Source organism: Budorcas taxicolor, chromosome 2 (genome assembly GCF_023091745.1).
Source record: "Budorcas taxicolor isolate Tak-1 chromosome 2, Takin1.1, whole genome shotgun sequence".
NCBI lineage: Eukaryota > Metazoa > Chordata > Mammalia > Artiodactyla > Bovidae > Budorcas > Budorcas taxicolor.
The window spans coordinates 3041940-3060497 of record NC_068911.1 but is presented as its reverse complement, the minus strand read 5'-3'; the positions used below and the strand labels follow the sequence as shown (position 1 = coordinate 3060497).

Here is an 18558-nt window from a genome sequence, read left to right as displayed (position 1 = left end):
CCGACATCCCCACCCCGGCCCCCTCTCAGTCCCCTGTACTGGGTCCCCCCGACATCCCCACCCCGGCCCCCTCTCTGTCCCCTGTACTGAGCACCCCCGACATCCCCACCCCGGCCCCCTCTCTGTCCCCTGTACTGAGCACCCCCGACACCCCCACCCCGGCCCCCTCTCAGTCCCCTGTACTGAGCACCCCCGACACCCCCACCCCGGCCCCCTCTCTGTCCCCTGTACTGAGCACCCCCGACACCCCCACCCCGGCCGCAGTCCAGCGACGCTCACTTTTGCTGACTGTTCGCTGTGCTCACGCCCACCCCCCCAGAGTTCCATCTGTGCCCGCCCCAGCTCTGACCGTCAGCCAGGGCAGTCTTGTTGGCAGCCAGAGCTCCAGAAGCTCTGACCTGTAGAAAGCTGTGATGCTCTTTAGGCAGGAACAATACTGGCGGGCAGGACTGTTGCCTCAGGACGGCAAGTTTCATCAGCTGAAGCTGTTATTTGCATTCCTCTGTAACTACGCCTTCTTTCGGTCTGGCAATTTCACTAAGGGGCTTACTCTCACAAATAAAATGACAGACTTCCTGAGTGTAAATACAACCTGTGTTGGAATAGTAAATCACACTCTGATTACATGTTCAAATATATCCCCTTAACCCTTAATGCATTACCAATGCAATCCAATATTCCCCCTTCCCCGCGCGATCACGGCCTATAAGGCAAATACTCTGAATATACCACTGTGAAATGTAATCTTATTTTCAAGGAATCAATTACTTATATTCGCTGGTGTAGGTGGTGAGCTCACTGTCGTTGTGCATCCACTTGAACTCCAAAGGCCAGCTCCCTTCCGCAAGGCAAGTGAGCACGAGGCGGTTCCCTTCCAGGTGGATCTGTGGAAGGCCTGGCTCTGTTTTAAAGTACGGCACAACGTCATCTGAAATATTAAAGAGAAAGGAGAGAGAAAGGAAAAAAAAACTGAATGGAGTACACATGAGAATGGGATTCATCCAATTAATCACTTTATCGAAAGACCTAATTTTAAAAAGTAGAAACGGCAGCCATTTGGCCCAATTAAGCAGCAAATTATCCTTCACCCCCTAGAAACCTGCATTCCCCTAGCTAACATTTCAAAAGGCTGATGTTCTATGACAGGACCATCTTAAAGCACCTGGCAAGCTAGTCTATTTCCATTCGTGATTAACACTTACTTATCACACATCAAGCAATCTCTGCTGATGCAAGCCTTTGTTTTAACATGGCGTTATACTCGCAAAGTGGGCTTCCCTGGTGGCTCAGTGATAAAGAATCCACCTGCCAACGCAGGAAACTCGGGTTCCATCCCGGGGTCGGAAAGAGCCCTTGGAGAAGCAAATGTCAACCCACTCCAGCCTTCTTGTCGGGGAAATCCCAGGGACAGAGGAGCCTGGCGGGCTACAGTCCATGGGGTCGCAGAACACTCGGACACGACTCAATGACTAAACATCGGACTCTCAAAGTATGACCATCAAAGTTATATACTTTGGTTCTACAAGAAAAATATAACCTTCACTTAGTTGAAAAAAAGAGTAGGATAAGCAATATTAACCTACAGACGTAAATGCCATGAGTCTTAATCCAGCTTTCACCTCACACACACGCTTCATCTCATGGTGACATTCAGGGGCTATCACGCCGGAAATCCGTGTGTATTCACACAGAGGAACCGCTCGCAGCAACTGTGACGAACCCATTACTGCCATACACAACCCACGACGCCACGGATGGACCTCACAGACACACGTGCAGTGAGAGAAGCCAGTCGGAAAAGGATGGCAGCACAACGCTTCCATGCAGAAGTTCATAAAGTTCAAGCCCAGGCAGAGCTGGTCTGCGGTGCTGGGGGTGAGCAGAGGTACGGTGCCTCTGGGGGAGGGGTGCGGGGGGGCGGGCGCAGCGGGGCAGCAGTGGCAAGCACGCCAAGGCGTGGGGACACAGGGGCTCTCACTGTGAGAACTCGGAAAGTCATTCTGTCTGCCTTGTGCAATTTTTGTATGATGCTTCATTAATTTGGAAAAAAAACCCACAGGAGACTTGCTTCCAGTGCTAGCTGCTGACTCTCTGTGATCCGGATCAGGACACGTGGATTTTTGTGTCTTCATCAGTAAAACACGTAGAATGGACGACCTCTCATTTTTCTAACAGAAGCCCTGGGGCACAGCCGCACAGTCTGCCCTTCAGGCCTCCTACTGCCTTGACTCAGGGACGCACACCCGGCACATTCTGCCATAACTCTTGAACTAGAAGAAGCCCCTTCTGCCTCAGGGGGCCTGTCATGCTCCTTCCCCACCCTGGGTACTCCCCTCAGCCTCCTGCAAGCTGATGAATTCCCATCCTCCAGGTTCACAGAGCTCCTCCCACCCACATGCCCGAACAAACCCTGACTTAAACTCAGCAGATTCCCCTGCCCTGTATTAATCACGTCAGAGTTCTGAGACCAATGCCAGGAAAAAAGTATAAATATTTGCTCAATGAATAAATATAATAACAATGCAAATAACAGCGACAGCTAGGCTTGACTCAGTGTCCACTGTGCTGGAGACTGCTCCAAGTGGTTTATATACGTTACCTGATTTAATCCTCACAGAAGCCCTCTAAAATAGACATCGTTATTATACCCACTTTAAAAATGTGTAAAGAGAGGCAGAGGGAAACTGATTGGTTCACGGCCACCGAGATGGTATGTGGCAAAATGATGATTTAAACCCCAGGCAATCTGTTCCAGGGGCTTCCAACATGGCACCAGTGGTAACGAAACCTGCCTGCCAATGCCGGGGACGCAAGAGGCACAGGTTTGCTCCCTGAGTCAGGAAGATCCCCTGGAGGAGGGCATGGCAGCCCTCCTCCCCAGTGTTCTTGTCTGGAGAGTCTCTGGCAGGCTATAGTCCACGGGGTCGCAAAGAATCAGACACGCATGCAATCTGTTCCAGAATCCAGCTACTCTGTATATCATAACTCTAAATATCACAGATTTCTCAATAGAGAAACCTTCTCAAGAATCCCTATAACTTCAAATATTTGATAAATTTGTAGAATTACAAAACTGAACTTTTAAATTACTATATGTTTCAAATAAAGCATCAGTTCAGTTCAGTTCAGTCGCTCAGTCATGTCCAACTCTTTGCGACCCCATGAATTGCAGCACACCAGGCCTCCCTGTCCATCACCAACTCCCGGAGTTCACTCAGACTCACGTCCATCGAGTCAGTGATTCCATCCAGCCATCTCATCCTCTGTCGTCCCCTTCTCCTCCTGCCCCCCAGTCGCTCCCAGCATCAGAGTCTTTTCCAGTGAGTCAACTCTTCATTTGAGGTGGCCAAAGTACTGGAGTTTCAGCTTTAGCATCAGTCCTTCCAAAGAACACCCAGGACTGATCTTCTTTACACTGGACTGGTTGGATCTCCTTGCAGTCCAAGGGACTCTCAAGAGTACATGGAACAACAGACTGGTTCCAAATAGGAAAAGGTGTACGTCAAGGCTGTCTATTGTCACCCTGCTTATTTAACTTATATGCAGAGTACATCATGAGAAATGCTGGGCTGGAAGAAGCACAAGCTGGAATCAAAATCGTCAGGAGAAATATCAATAACTTCAGATATGCAGAAGACATCACCTTTATGGCAGAAAGTGAATAAGAACTAAAAAGCCTCTTGATGAAAGTGAAAGAGGAGAGTGAAAAAGTTGGCTTAAAGCTCAACACTCAGGAAATGAAGACCATGGCATCTGGTCCCATCACCTCACGGGAAATAGATGGGGAAACTGGGAACAGTGTCAGACAAAGCATAATAAATATCAAATAGCACATTAACAGCGCTAAAACTGAGAGTATACGTGCACATTAAATTGTGTAAGTTTAGCCGTTTTCTTCTGTACTAAGTATATAAACTTAAATACATAGAGTTTATTTTGCCATTGTGCCGACCACTGTACCCCATAACTGGTGTATTGGTAATACGATACTACCAGTTTCTTCCTAGTATTGATTCAAATAAATAAATGCTAAATTGCATCAGTGAGACAGTGAGATGCCAGGCAGGAGCTAACAGTTGAAAGGTCAGTAGTTTTCAAATACTCAGACAACAGGTGCAAAGGCCGTGTGGCGGCAGCAGGCGCGGCAGGCACCGCGGGAAAGCACAGAGAGTGACCGCGAGCAGCGCTGCGGCTCCGGGAGCGCGAGGGGGAAGGCGCGGCAGGCGCACACCTGCCCCCACGGCACACTTGTGTGGGTCTCAGTGGCGCCCACTTCACGTTCAGAAGCGTTCTCGTGTGAATGATGGATTGTGTGGCCACCCTATTCACAGGCCTTGGTCTAAAGTACTGTCAGTATGATGATGATGGTGATTTGCCCAGAACGACAGCAGGAAGGCTGTGAAAGGGCTGCGCAGTTAAAAGCTCATTTTGGCTGCAGAGTGGAGAAGGAGCGAAGAGGGCCAGAGCAGTGGGGGCAGACCAGGCAGGAGGTCCCTGCAATAACCCAGGAAACGCTCTGAAGGGCGATGGCAGGCTGGGTCAGGGAACAGGGCTGAGCGTGGTGGTGCAGACGGGGAGACATGGATCGCTCTGAAGTAAGGTTTAGGTGGCAAAAGAGACGACGACGGACCGAATTCAGGGGTGAAGGAGAGAGGGGTGTCCAGAAGGAGACTTGGATCTCTGACTCACACCACTTCCTGTTCAAGGAGCACATGCTGACCCTGTCACCAGCGCCGGGGGTAGGAGGACGGGGCACACTTTCTGTCCCGTCAGAGGTGACAGCCTCAGTCTAGCACAGGAGCAGGGCTGGTGAAACGTCCGATGCTGTGACCCTAACCTAACTCAAGGGCTGGAGCAGTCAACCCTCGTCCCAGCCCCAGAGCTCCACGGCTACTGCCACACATCGCCTACTCTAGGTTATAATTCAAGCAGACTGTAGGCTCTGAATGTCAACCGTGTGTCCAATTTCCTTTTTCTCTATGTGAAAGTCGCTCCGTCGTGTTCCACTCTTTGCGACCCCACAGACTATACAGTCCCTGGAATTCTCCAGGGCAGAATACTGGAGTGGGTAGCCTTTCCCTTCTCCAGGGGATCTTCCCAGGGAATCAAACCCAGGTCTCCTGCATTGCAGGCGGATTCTTTACCAACTGAGCTATCAGGGAAGCCCCTTTTGCTATGTATTTCAGCTAAAATCATCCAGTGTCATGACCCAAGCAGTCTAATAGAGCTGAGCTGCAATGGATATAGCTTTGATATCTTGGGACTGGCAGAGCTACAGTCCAGCGCCTCACCATTTGCACTGTGTTCAACAACAGAGAGAGAAATGCCTTCATGTGGCTCCAATGTCCTACAAGAATGAATCATGAAAAAAAAAAACCACACATCTTTTCAAAAGAAAAAGGCTTCAAGATAGATGCTCAAATACTTGATTTTGTTATATAATTGACGACATCACTGATTTAACATATACATGTTCTAAATGTAAATACCGTAATAATTCAAGTTTTCTAAGTATTCACAGTTTAATAAACAGGCCTATGGGCTTCCCTGGCGGCTCAGATGGTAAAGAATCCGCCTGCAATACAGGAGGCCAGGTTTGATCCCTGGATTGGGAAGATTCTCTGGAGAAGAGAATGGTTACCCACTTTAATATTCTTGCCTGGAGAATTCCACAGACAGAGGAGCCTGGCAGGCTACAGTCCATGGGATCTCAGAGTCATACATGGCTAAAAGACTAACGCTTTTTCACAAATATGCCTGTACTATTTACAAACCCGGCTGGATACTGTGATCTAGTAGAAAAAAGTTTTTTGAAAAGAATAGTTTCAAACAGCTGGGAAGCGGAAACCTTGTGATCTAAATGCCTACAATTACAGTTAGCACAGACTCTAACATTTATTGTAGGAAGAAGGGTAGTACCTATGTCAATGTTATGGAAAACTGAATGTCTAATTTAAAATTATTAATTACAACAAGTATTTTAACGTAGATTAGCCGATGTGCAGAATAACACAGTTAATCTTTCTGAACCTAGAACTATTTAGCGCTGAAGTATAGAGAGTAGATCGTGAAGCTAAGAGGGTTTAAAGGCAACAAAACATAAAAGCTCTGGGAAGAGAAAGAGAAGCGGAAGGTGAGTATTCAGGTCTGCTCGGATCCCTACCAAAGTCTGTGATCTTTATACACTTTAAATGGAGCAGAAAGAGTCGGAAAAGATCCATAAAGACAAACGCGATTGAGTCACCCGAGATAGGATTATCAGACTGGCCTGGGGAAATGTCAGGGCTCGGTCTGGTGCTGGGTGTGTGTGTGTGTGTGTGTGTGTGTGAGTGTGTGTGTGAGTGTGTATGTGTGAGTGTGTGTGTGAGTGTGTGTGTGAGAGTGTGTGTGTGTGAGTGTGTGAGTGTGTGTGTGTGAGAGAGAGTATGTGTGTGTATGTGTGAGTGTGTGTGTGTGAGAGTGTGTGTGTGTGTGTGAGTGTGTGTGTGAGTGTGTGTGAGTGTGTATGTGTGTGAGTGTGTGTATGTGTGAGAGTGTGTGTGAGAGAGTATGTGTGTGTGTGAGTGTGTGAGTGTATGTGTGAGAGCGTGTGTGTGTGTGTGAGTGTGTGTGTGAGTGTGTGAGTGTGTGTGAGTGTGTGTGTTTTCCCAGGTAATGACTAACAGATCTCTCCTCCTTCAGGAAGAATGAGCAGAAATTAAGTATGCTTCTGTATTCATTCAATGAACATTCATAGAATCCTCAGTGAATTACGAAGAAAAACTGTGATATTTCCATTTTCACATACGATGAAATAGAGTACAAATCACTGAGGAGAGAGCGAGCCTCATCTGCCTGGATAATACACATTTAAGGTCCATCCAGAGGGAAGGAATGGACAGAATGCTCTCTCAAGACAACATCTTGGTTTTATGATGTAGAAGTCATTTCCCTAAACGGACCTTAAAGGTTTTCTGATAAAATGTAAACGGCTTTACCTTTACCTATCCAATACGAAGCCCATCTTCTGTTCATCTAGAAGGGAACCGTGACCATGTACCTCCGTGGGAGTCATTTCCATGGGAAAGCCAGAGGCTGAGATGCTCTGAAGGGGAGCCATGTCCTGTAGTTCCAGGCTAGCGTCCCGTGTGGAAGTGGGCCTCGGCGTGGGTTTAATTATCTGCTTCCCATGGAATATGGAGGATCTAGTACCAGACACGTTCATGGCAGAATGGATGGGAATCAGCTATCAGGTGCTAAGAAAGTCAAACTTCAGGTGATTCTTGCAACGCTGCCCATGAGAGAATTTTAGCCACGACCACCACTAATTGTAACCTGTTCGGTAACTTCCCTTCTTCTCCGTTTTAAAGTGATAATGGGTAAAGAAATAATAATAATCACCTTCCACTTAGTGGAGGAATCAACCTGCCACAAACAAGGGGGTTCTGAAGCAGAGGAGCCCCCTGCGCTCTGTGATGGAGAACGTATGAAGCTGTGGTAATCAGCCCTGCCAGTCAGGTGGGAGTGCAGTGGGAAGATTAGGAATCTCAGTGTGAGGGAGCAATCAGCTGGAGCAGGACCTGGCGTTACTGAACTCGGCTTTCTCAACAGCTGAATTTCCCAGGGCGACTAATCTTTTGCTTTAAACCACTAATCTTCCTTTCAAAACTTCTTTTATATCAAATTCAAACATTTTCACGCCCCAAGCTTATGAATTTACCACTAACGGAAAGTTTTATTTTTCAAACCCAGCGAGAAACATAAGCACAGGGCGTAATGCATCATTTGTGAACAGCTACTCAGAAAAATATGGGTGGAAGACTGTTTCCCATAAATACAGTCATTCAGATTTCAGCTGCCCGCAGGTCACTACATACACCTATCGAAGCCGGTAATTTAATCTCACACCACGTTGTGCTTTTTTCATAATAGTAGTATTAATCTTTTTAAAACAACTCTTGTGCATTTTAAATGTATTTCTAAGGTAAACTTTAAGTATATGATTAGATATGGTCTCCTACAGTTAAATCTGCAAATACGGAAAGGTCACACAACAATGTAGAAAGATGATCCTATAAGATAACTGTCTCAGGAAAAAGTCCTCTATGTGTTTTAAGACTAGCTGTTTCAACCTGCACTTTCTGTGACCATCTAGTGCTAAGCTTAGATGAAGAAGGGAAGAAGCACAGAGAGAAGAAAGAGGAAGAGACACTGGCTCTGCCATCCCAGCTAATTCTAGGGCCTCTTACTTCTACCTTATCAGAAACAAACATTTTCCAGTGACAGACTTTCAAATATAGTAGGATATACCATCACATTCTGTGGCTAAAAAAGTTAGCCAACTTCTCTGCATGTCACTTCACATGTTTCTACCTCTGCCTTGTAAAATGAATGAATATCACAAACTTCAGGGCGAAAGGTAGCTACAACTGAACAAGTATCGACAGATCTGATTTCAAACACGATAAGCCGAGCCTACCAGGACGGCCACGAGACACAGTAATCGGGTGTTCTCATGCTGCCACTCTCTCCTAAGTGCTTCTGACAGGGCAGGACTGGAGGCTGAACTGTAAGCCAGGCTTCCACCCCCCAACCCCGCACAGCAGCATCTCTGATCCACAGCAGCCAGACCCTCACCCCTTCCCGGTCTGGGCAGAGCTTTGCACAGAAGGGGCTCCTGGCCCACGTCACACCTCATCATCACCTCACCACTCCTCAGCTGCTGAGCGGCTCCTGGCTGCCCAACGACATAGCTCATCCCTCCCCTGAGGAGTCATGGGCTGGAGAGCAGGCCAAGGGCGACAGAGGAGGTGAGCCACAACCACAAGCCGGGGCCCGAGACGGCCCGCAGTGCGGTTCAGGGCCGCAGACCCTCCCTGGCTGAGGGGTCCAGCGTCCAGAGCAACCTGACAGACCCGGACTCCTCAGGGGCTGAGGTCCATGGCCGGACAGAACCAAGAGGCTCGGGTCCAGCTCACTGCACTGCTCCAGCTACACGGTGGCCCCCAAAGGCTTCTGGAGGCTTGTTAGAGAACTGTCTCATCCTTTATGACAAATGAGAATCGTTCTGGTATGGCACGCCTCCATCCCGGCTAAGGGAACTTGCATGAGCCGTTTGTCTGTACGTCTGGGCCTGGACTCAGCTCTGAAAGGTGGGCAGGGCGCCGTCCTCGTGCCCCTGGAGAGGCCCCTGAGGATGAAGAGGACAGGCCTGGGGGGTAGCAGTGGTTGCTAAGCTTGGCTGGGGACAGGGCTTGGGAACCAGCGGCCAGGACAGCTGAGCGCACTACGAGGAGGAGGCCAGGGCCGGCTGCTGACTGTCCTCCGGGAGCACTGAAATCAGCAGGAGAAAGCAGATCAAACGGTCACCGCGTACACCTCGATTTCAAGGTAGAGTCATCATTTTCTGTTCAAAGGTTCATCTAGAAAGAGCGCGGCGGTGTTCCGTTGGAGTTTGGAACTGTGTGTGTGCAAACAGGAAAGCAGGAGGGGTCTCCGAGATTTCCATTAAACAGCACTGTGAGCAGCTTGCCGACGCATTCAGTCAGGGGGAAGTCAAACTGATTATCTCTGTTTTCTGTAAAATCAATGCGAATTAACAGCATATTTAAGGGGACTCATGGGGTAAAACTACCCTTCCAATGTCTTCCCCTAAGAAGCCATTCAAGCTTTCACTGAGATTAATCTACAGTGAAGCTGATGGTAAAATACAAATGGCTGTATTTATGTACTGGTTTGATCCTGCACTGTGCTAATCTATTTCAGCATATAAATTAATAATAAGAGGCAGTGGGATAAAAACAATTTCCCTATTTCTCTAAACTGCAATAAGCTTCCAGCTCTCCAGTATTTTATTTCAAAGTAGAATTGCACTAAATTCTCATTTCTATGGTCTGTGGTATAAAAGTATGACCAACCAAAGTAAGAGGACGGTTATCAGAAATAACCAACATTTTTCTTGAACATGGTATAATATTTCTTTCCAATATTTTTTCAAATAATCCTAAAACTCCAAATCAAAGGCCAGAAGGTCCAAGAAAAGAAACTCAGGTGCGATTTATCTTTCTCTGATTAATGCAGACTGGTGAGTACCTATCACATGTGAACTGACGTAAAACTGGGACTCGGAAGAGACCTAAATGGTGAAGGTTTAATTTTAGATCAAGAAAATTACATGGGAAAAGAACTTCTTAAGAATATCTAAATACAAGTAGACAATGCCTATTGATTTCAGCAAAGTCATAAACAGTAAGGGGTTCTCAAAGAGAAGTACTTGTATTCATACATCAGAGCTGCTTAGAGCAAGGACTCAGGAGGCGGACCACCACAGGTCAAGTCCCACCAGCTCTGTGAGCTCGCGTAACTCAGCTTCCTACACTGGAGTTTCCTAATCAGCAAAATAATGAGATTACCTCAAAATGTAACTTGAAACAAATGCACTGTTAAGATAATGAATATGAAAGCCACAGAGTGGCAGGAAATATTCTGGTTACATGTATCTTAAAAAGACTTGAAGTCAGATTATATGTGCATGCCTACTACTCAATGATAACACAAAGCAAGCGTGAATAAAATGAGCAAAAGTCTTGAACACACACTTCACAAAGGAAGAAATACCAAGAGCTAACAAGCACTCAGGAAGGTGCTTAATACCATCTGAAATTAGGGACAATAATGGCTAAATTGTAAAAGACAGACATCACTAAATGTGGGCAAATACCTGTTGCAACTATAACATCCTCCTCAATGACTGGTGAGAGTGTAAAAATAGTACAACCATCCGAGAAAAAGATCTGGCGATTTCTTACCAAATCAAACACCTATTCAATGAACCAGAAATTTCAGGCCTATATATTTCTTTGAGAGAAAAGAACGTCCACACACATAATTTTACATGAATAGTCACAGTGGCGTGAATTATAACACCCTAAATTGAAAACAACAGAGATGACATTGATATAAATGAAGAAATCAATAACTCAACACAAGGGAGGAATTTCACAGACATCATGCTGGGTGAAAGAAAAATTGTCCATACTATATGATTCCCTTCGTATGAAATTTAAACACAGGCAAACCTAATCTATGTGAAAAGAAATCAGAAAAATGGTTGCAGACAGCGATAGCGGTTGACTAGAATGGACATGGAAAAATGTGATTGAGTGACAGAAGTGTTCTATTTCCAGACTAAGGTGGTGGCTGCATGAATTTATATATTTGCCAAAACTCACTGAATTGTACACTTGATATCTGTGAATCTCACTATTTACAAATCTTACCTCAATCAAAAGTCCTTAAGGCAGACATCTAGCCATTGCCTCAGAAACAGAGGCACTCCTTTCTCAGCCGCTGCTCCAGCTGCTTCAGATCGATAGCTCGTGTCTGCTCACCTGGTCACTGGTATTTCAAGGCTCTCTCTTCCCCACCATTATGCTAACGAGACTGCCCATACAGTTCTGACTTAAAACTCTCCTCTCTTGCCATGGATACAAACTTTACTAAAGCAGGAGCTGGTACTTTTCATAGTTATTATCTCTAAACATAAGTGCAATTTTCTTAACAGTCAATACATTTACGCTAATAGGCACAACGTAGGAAACATAAGAGATGTGGGCTCAATGTTTGGGTCGGAAGATCCCCTGGAGAAGAAAACGGCAAGCCGCTCCAGTATTCCTGCCTGGAGAAACCCATGGACAGAGGAGCCTGGCGGGCTACAGGTCCACAGGGTCACAAAGAGACCCGACGGAGAGCACCGCACACACAAAAATGCTCAACAGCAGTCATTACAAAAATCAAAATCAAAATCATATTGAGATAACCTATCCCAACCACCATCATAACGGCTTTTACAAAGAAGACAAATAAGAACAAGTGTTGGCAAGGACATGGAGAAACTGTAACCCTCATACATTGCTGATGGGACCATAAAGTGGAAACAGTCTATCAGTCCCTCAGAGCATCAAACATAGAATTAGCACGTGACCCAGAAATTCCACTCCTAGGTACATGTCCACAAGAAATGAAAACACGTGTCCACATAAAAACTCACGCATGCATACTCATGGCAGCACTCGTCATAACAGGCGAAAGGCGGACACACCACGAGTGTCTTTCAAGAGATGACGGATAAACAATATGTGGGTGGATACACAACATAATATTATTCAGCAGTAAAACGAAAAACGGATGAACCTTTAAATCACTGTGCTGAGAGTGGTTATCACAAAGAATCGTGTGGTTTACGAGTGCATCAATATGAATGCCCAGAATGAGGCCAATGTATAGACAAAGCAGATCAGAGGCCACCTGGGGAAAGGCAAGCAGAGCAGGAAGAGGGGAGAGGACGGCAAGAGACTGCCAACAGGGATAGGGTTTATCTGGGAGGCTCAAAAGTTAGTGTGTAGTGATGGCTGGACAACCCTGTAAACACAGGAAGAACTTTGAATTTATACTTCAAACAGGTGGATTTCATGACCTTAAACTATCTCAGTAACGCTGTTAAAGTAGCCTGTTTAGGAAATGACAATAGCAGCTAGTGCGCTAAGCATGCTAAGTACTATTACGTTTGCAGCTTTACAGATGAGGAACCTGAGGCATGCAGGGTCAAGGATGTGCCCGCGGCTCACAGTGGGGAAGTGGCAGAGCTGGACCAGGGGACCTCATGCAAAGTTTGAAAACCTGCTCGGCCTTGTGTCCTCTTGAAAAGAACCGGTTTCTGTCTGTGGGTGTCAGCAGCGGTCAGTGAGCAGGAGGAAGGGGCGGGAGACTGGAGGGGCACGGGAGGGGGCACGGGAGGGGGCACGGGAGAGGGCATGGGAGAAGGCTGGGAGGACAGTCGGCTTGAGTCCAGACATACATGCTGGAAGGTTAAAAGCATCTCCCCTGGGGGCTGGTGGCCCTCTTTTGGACCAGATCTTGGGCAAGGCTGATGGATTTAATTTGAGAATAAGAAGGAAAACCATGATGAGAAAGTCTTCAAGTCTTCTTCAATAATAATAATAATCATGTTCTAAACGAGCAGAATTATATAAAAATGAGCTGAGTACCTTCTGAGCCTCTAAGGTCCCTGAGTAAATAAAGCAAGGCTGAAGGAAAGCGGCAGCTGACTCACGATCATTGCCCACTGGGAGCACGTGCTGTTCCTGACCTTTGGGGCAAAAGAAGGGAGGGACAGCCTGGTGGGGACGGTCCACACTGTCCCCGTGTCCTCCACACCCGACAGGGAGGCCCAGGGCGGCAGCTGCCGGGGAGAAGCAACTGAAGGCAAGTGCCTCTTTCAAAAGCCCTGAGGTGCTGAGAACAAAGCATTACTACACAGGTATCAAGACATAAGCCTTAAGATGGGTAAGACTTCTCAAATTAGTGCCTAGACCCTAGCCTGCCGTCACAGATGTTGAGTCAGCTGAACCACGCTCCCCACAGAGACCGAGGCAGGCCCAGCGGCAGCGCTGCCTTCCAACAGCGTCTCAGGGGGAGTCCTCGCTCCCCTGGCACCTGGGGCAACAGACGCGAGGTCACTCAGCCCCACTGGCCACTTTCCACCTTCATCCCAGGGATACAGATAAGCAATGAGGTAGGGCCCTGGCGCCAAACCAACTAGCGTTTCAGAAGGATACAGTGAACATGCCCCCAAACGGCCAGGTACGACAGGTAAGAGGTGGCGATCCAAGCTGCGTCTCGAGTCGCGGTGTGGCCAAGCTCTTCTTTGTCTAAAGCAGTATCGTTCACCCACACAGGGCTCCCACAGGGGGAGCCCACAAGCTCCCCCAGTCTGCTGCACAACACAAAGGCAGGGAAAGGAAAGTCTGGTAGCAGTACAGAAAGGAAAGAGAATACCAAGACAAGTAAACGGAGGATAGAAGCTAGCTGGAGAGAAAATAAATAAGCTTCACTGGACAGAATTCATCAGCAGCAACACACAAACAGCATCACTAAAATGTCGCAAGGATGACCAGGAGGCAGAGAGACAGAAAGGGCAGTGAGTGGAGCTACAATTATCTGGGCTATTAAAAGACTGAAAATGGAAGGAAGGCAGTTCCTCAGATTTGCAAAGCTTGAACCTTGGACTGCTCCTCCTCATTTTGCAAGGATTCTGTTATTCTTAAATGTTTGCATGTAAGGGAGAGAGGGGAGGGATGGCAATTATATTTAAAATGGCATGTAATTTTTTCACGACAGATAGCTGACATTTTACAGTAAGACATCATTTTGATTTCAGACTGTTGGGTGATTCTTATAATGACTTGAGGAGCTCTAAGGAAATAAAGTATCAGCAGGTGGCCAGTCAAATACTAAGAAATTCCTCACTCCACAGGCAGTAATCAGGTCAAAATACTTCCCCCATTACTTCCAAAAATAGAGCCGATAGTGATACACAGACCGTCCCAGCTTCAAAACTATAATTTCCACAAATGGTAAAAACACATTGATTCGTTTCTGTATGAAACCATCAATAGACTCATTGGAATCTGTGTCAGGGCTTCTAAGAAAAATAGCTTTGGGGAGAAAGTTTATTTAAATCATTGCCTCTCGAACTTTGAACCCCAAATTTGATACCAAATCTGATCCTGATATGCCTACAAAAGTTGGAGACTCACCCACTCAAAGGTTTACATTTTAAAAATGAACTTCCTGTTTCAAGGGTTTTTTTTTAAGTAATATATGTACACCACAGCGTGCCCACGTGTGGGTGCATATGCAGTCACACACACATGCCTACCCACCCCAGAGGGTCACGCAGGTTACAAGCAGCTCCCAGCAGCTGTGGCCTCATCACCGTCACTAACCCTTTCTTCATCCATCAGTGCACAGTAGGAGCCCTGAAAATTCTACCAAGAAATACACACCAAAAAGACATCTGGTGCATGTTCTTTCAAGGGAGGATGCGCCAGCCATTACTGTAGTTTGTTTTCCTGAATGTTAGGCTGAGCAGGCAGTGCAGAATACGTCTTTAATTTTATGACTTTCACAACGTGCCCAATGCCAAGGCCTCTGGGCAAACACATAAAGGACATCCAGAAAGGAATTAATAACAGGAAGGCCTCCCCTAGGTGGCCAGTGATCCTCCCCATGTCAATCAGATGAAAGTACTGAATTAACAGCCAGGTCCCGCCATAGCCTGCAGGCCCAGAACAGTTTAAAAAGGGTCTACTGGGAGGTTTCAAAAACTTAGGTCCTGGCACTCAGTATTATGATGCTGCAAAAGGAAAAGGGTAATCTTTACAGTAACTGCCATCTGAAAGAGGAAAACGTCAAGGATAAAGGTCAAGATTCTGAATTGCCTGTAAGTTGATCTGAGCTACCTTCCTCAAAATTTTACAACTCTAAAGTCAAAATGTTAAAATACAGAGATCTAATTAAAAAAAAAAAGCAAATGTGATTAAAGAATGATTATAATACAACTATCTATGGTTCTTAACATTGGAAGCACATTAGACTCTCCCGGGGAGTTTTACAAAATGCTTATACCCAGGCCATACTCCAGAACAATGAAATCTGAATGTCTGGGAGCAGAGCTCAGGCATCAGTATTTTTCAAGCTTTCTTTATGATTTCACTGTGCAGCTGAGAATGAGAACCATTTAAAGTAACTGAAGGATATCACACACAGTTATCTGACGATAGCAATCTTGCCCAAAATATGTTTAGACTTTAAATTTTAATTAACAGAACTCTCTTGCATAAAGTAGGAGATTACTATGATTTAGTGATTTCAAACTTATTGGTATTCACTTTTTAGAAGCTAAACAGAGTATTTTAAATTGTCAATTCACTTTTTCATTAAATTTGTTTGCTTCATTAGATTTCATTAAATTTGTTACATAATTTAAAAGTAATAAATCTTCCCTGAGTTTGATTTTCCAGTTCACCCATAGCCTGCCTTCTCTGTTGTGTTTCATCTGTAAGCAATGCTCATTTACACTTCAATCCCAAGAAAAGCAAAGGAAACAGGAACAGGAAAGGAGGCTGAACATCTAAATTGATCCCTCCCCCCCCCCCCCCCCCCGCCCCATGTTTTTTAAAGACTTCAAACCAGCCAGAATTCAAGAAAGACTATTTCTACTTCAAATCGACTAACATTCAACTTTTACTCAGGGGGACCCATAACAGATGGAGGGAAAGCACCAGTGCCCTCTGCATCCTGGGAGCAGAGTCAGAAGCCGCCTGCTGCGAGCAGCGCAGCCAGCTTCCATCTCGCCGCTGTTGTGCAGTCGCCCAGCTGTGCGACTCTCTGCACCCCATGCACAGCAGCACTCCAGGCTTCCCTGTCCCTCACCACCTGCCAGCGTTAGCCCAAGCTCACGTCCACTGCGTTGGTGATGCCACCCAACCAGCTCATCCTCTGTCGCCCTCTTCTCTTTTCGCCCTCAGTCTTTCCCAGCATCAGGGTCTCTTCCAATGAGCCGGCTGTTTGCATCAGGTGGCCAAGGTATCGGAGCTTCAGCTGAAGTGGTCAGCTTTAGTCTTGAATTTTATAAACCCACACATAGCTTATTTGCCCTCCATCCCATATTTATATTCACACCAACATGAAGACAAACCTTCCCTCCGCATCACTTTTGTGTATATCTGGCATGGCACCACAGGACTAGTCCAGGGAGCATGTACTTCTGGTTAAGCGGGGACTGTGGCGAGCACAAAGACTGAGGGTGTGGACGATCCAAGGAGCCCATTTATCCAGAACTTTTCAAATTGCTCAAATAGTATGCCTTATCCCTGGTGGGCTACAGTCGACGGGGTCACAAAGAGCTAGACAGGACTGAAGCAACTTAGCACGCATATGCCTTATTCAAGAGATTCTTAGGCAAATGATATCACATTGTCTTCCAAACACAGTGGTCACAGCAGCCAACGTTGATAACACACATGAAAACTAGACAACGGTGCCCTGGCTGCAGGCATGGCCAAGAGCGGTCCAGACGCCAATGCCCAGGGGACATACTTGCTGTGTGAGCAAGACGGCACCCTGGCTGCGGGCATGGCCAAGAGGGGTCCAGACGCTGATGCCCCAGGGACGCACTAACTGTGTGAGCAAGTCTGTTTATCCCATGTGTCTCTAGATCTGCAAAATGGGGCTAACAATTTCCAGCCTGCAGAGCTGTGAGAATTAAATGAGGTGATATCTGTACCACAACTGTCAGTGAGTATCAATACAGATTAACTCCTGCCCTCCACATCCGATTCACTGTTCCCTGTCAGGAAACTAAAATCCCAAATGAAAAGGAAGCCTTTTCTGTAGTAAATGACAACTTCAAAATCATTTTTGACAAGCAGAAGTCATGTGAAAATGACTATGAAGAGAAAGGTGACCAAATGAAATGCACGCTGTGATTCTTTTATTGCTTTGGTTTGGATCATCCAAAATAGTGATCCAAGGAGCTGTGGTTTTTTCTCAAGTTCCTCTCATCTAATAAATTACTTCATTCTAGAACACAGCAAGAAGAAACTAAATCAACCCAATACAGAAGTCGATCAAACCTGATCAATTTTAAACGAATACTTCAATCAGTGAGGTGTCCAAAGGGTTTCACTAAACCTCTCTCAACATCTTTCTCACACTTAACGTTAAGCCACAACCTCAAGGATTTCCACCACCACAATGGAGAACCCAGGAGCACGTGTTCAACCCAAGCCACTGGAGAAAAACCCAGCACGTTGTGTCAGGGGCCTTTTACAAGCGAAGTTTCTAGGCCAGAGCTTTGGCTGCTTATATATCTTTTGTTTATATTAACCTGCTATAAAATGGAAAACAATTCAATATAGAATTCACTCATTAGTGTATAACAGAAATAATGCTTTAACTGAAATCTACTAAATATCTGCAGACTAAATACTGCTGGAATTATGATATTATTAATCTAATGTGATAAACCCCATGGCTGGACTTCTGAGCCGTCCTTACCTAAAAAATAGGTACACTTGACTTTAAGGAACATTGTATTTGGCCAGCATATCAGATTGCAACAAGACGCTTTATCTTTCTACAGATCAGCTTCCTTATCCATGAGGAAAGACTCTTGGATTCCCAAAGATTGACCTAAGATTCCTTTAAATGTTGAAGATCTCTTGTACCTTTGAAATAAGATTCAATTTACAAAGAATTGATTTACCCACAGCTCTTCAAGAGCAATTCTATATTGGCATAGACATAACTTTATTGGATCAATGAAGCATCCAACACATTTTTATTGAACACTTAGTACATGGAAAGCACTGCGCCGGCTGCAGAGAATACTGAGGAGGAGACCGGGACTCCGCTCCAGGGGAGCTCGTGCCTAACCCGGATGTGGAGGTCTGACGTGCGCCCCTGCGAAGCAAGGGCTCCACCCAAGGAAGGCCAGGGGGGAATGAGACGGTCACTTTCGTGGGCCAGCCTCCTGGGTCAAAGGCCGCCCAGAGGGCTAGTTAAACTGTGAGGGTCTTTGGGGGAGGAAGTGAGCGTTTGAATCGGTAGACTGAGTAAGCAAGGCCCTTCTCACGGTGGGTGAGGACCATCCAGTCCATGGAGGCCTGAACAGAACCAACGGCCCCTCTCACTGTTTGTGAGGACCATCCAGTCCACGGGGGCCTGAACAGAACC

At 46.2% G+C, this 18558-nt stretch overlaps 1 protein-coding gene across 1 annotated transcript in view; it reads right to left on the bottom strand.

Annotated features, from left to right (window-relative positions):
- Positions 1-18558, bottom strand: part of SDK1 (sidekick cell adhesion molecule 1) — a 723652-nt gene that overhangs the window by 445524 nt on the left and 259570 nt on the right. The window contains exon 2 of the mRNA XM_052636011.1: positions 769-928. Coding sequence (XP_052491971.1) covers positions 769-928 — 160 coding nt within the window. The remainder of the gene's footprint in view (positions 1-768; positions 929-18558) is intronic.